The sequence below is a fragment of the Calidris pugnax genome, unplaced genomic scaffold (genome assembly GCF_001431845.1).
Source record: "Calidris pugnax isolate Ruff unplaced genomic scaffold, ASM143184v1 scaffold1019, whole genome shotgun sequence".
In the NCBI taxonomy this organism is placed as follows: domain Eukaryota; kingdom Metazoa; phylum Chordata; class Aves; order Charadriiformes; family Scolopacidae; genus Calidris; species Calidris pugnax.
In genome coordinates, this window is record NW_015091636.1 from 7883 (window position 1) to 9293 (window position 1411).

Below are 1411 nucleotides of genomic sequence, written 5' to 3' on the forward strand. Positions count from 1 at the left end.
GATGGCGAAGCTGCTGGTGCCCTTGGTGATGTTGGGGGCGGTGGCGGGGGGGTCCCACCGCTGCCCCCCCCGCTGCCTCTGCCCGGCGGCCGCCCCCAACCCCACTCTGCTGTGCGCCCGCACGGGGCTGCTGGCCGTGCCCCCCACATTGGACCGGGGGGCGGTGGAGCTGCGTTTGGCCGACAACTTCATCGGGGCCGTGGGGCGCAGCGACTTCGCCAACATGAGCAGCCTGGTCCACCTCACCCTGTCCCGCAACGGCCTCCGCCGCTTGGCCCCCGGCGCCTTCGCCGACCTGCGGGCCCTGCGCGCCCTCCACCTGGACGGCAACCGCTTGCCCGCCCTCAGCGGAGCCCAGCTGCGGGGCCTGGCCAGCCTCCGCCACCTCATCCTGGCCAACAACCAGCTGGCCGCCATCGAGCCCGCCGCCTTCGCCGCCTTCGCCGCCACCGTGGAGGACCTGGACCTCTCCCACAACAACCTGCCGGCCCTCCCTTGGGAGGCGGTGGCCGCCATGGCCAGCTTGGCCACCCTCACCCTGGACCACAACCTGCTGGAGCGGGTGCCCGCCGGGGCTGTGGCCCGGTTGCCCCGTTTGGCTCGTTTGGACTTGACGGCCAACCGGTTACGAGCCCTGCCGCCGGTGTCGGGGCCACCGGGACCCAGTTTGGTGGCCGGGGGCAACCCTTTGCACTGTAACTGCGAGCTGCTGTGGCTGCGGCGCTTGGCGGTGCCGGGGCGCCTGGAGAGCTGCGCTTCGCCCCCCCCGCTAGCCGGACGGCTACTGTGGGCCGTGCCGGAGGAGGAATTGGCTTGCCGGGCCCCCGCCATCGCCGGGGCGGTGGCCCAACCGGCCGCCGTTTTGGAAGGGCAACCGTTGAGGTTGGGGTGCGCGGCGGCCGGGGACCCCCCCCCGGCCCTGCACTGGTTGGGGCCCGACGGGCGGCTGGTGCAGAATGGCTCCCGGCGAGCCCTGGGGGCCGATGGCTCCTTGGAGCTGCGGGTGGCCACCTTGCGGGACCACGGGGCTTTCACCTGCGTGGCCTCCAACGCCGCCGGCGAGGCGGCCGCCCGGGTGGAGGTGGCCGTCCTGCCCTTGCCCGTCCCCCACGGGGATGGGGACGGGGGGGAGGCCGAAGCCGCCGCCGGACCGGGTCCCTCCGACATGGCGCGGGCCGGGGGCAACGAGTCGCGGGCAACGGGCGAGCGGCGGGTGGTGGCCGCCGAGGTGACGGGCTCCTCGGCGCGCATCCGCTGGTTGCCCCAGCGCCACGTCCCCGGCATCCGCGTCTTCCAGGTCCAGTACAACAGCTCCCTCGACGACTCCTTCGTCTACAGGTGGGTGCCCACGGGGCAGAGGGGGGTTTTGGGGGGTCCTGGGGGGGGGAGCAGGGTGTGGGGGTGGGGTGCT

The 1411-nt window shown here is 74.3% G+C and overlaps 1 protein-coding gene across 2 annotated transcripts in view; it reads left to right on the top strand.

Annotated features, from left to right (window-relative positions):
* The first annotated feature begins 1 nt into the window (after position 1).
* Positions 2-1411, top strand: part of LRFN1 (leucine rich repeat and fibronectin type III domain containing 1) — a 3316-nt gene continuing 1906 nt past the window's right edge. For both annotated transcript variants that reach the window (XM_014961846.1, XM_014961845.1), the window contains exon 1: positions 2-1338. In XM_014961846.1, coding sequence (XP_014817332.1) covers positions 2-1338 — 1337 coding nt within the window. The remainder of the gene's footprint in view (positions 1339-1411) is intronic.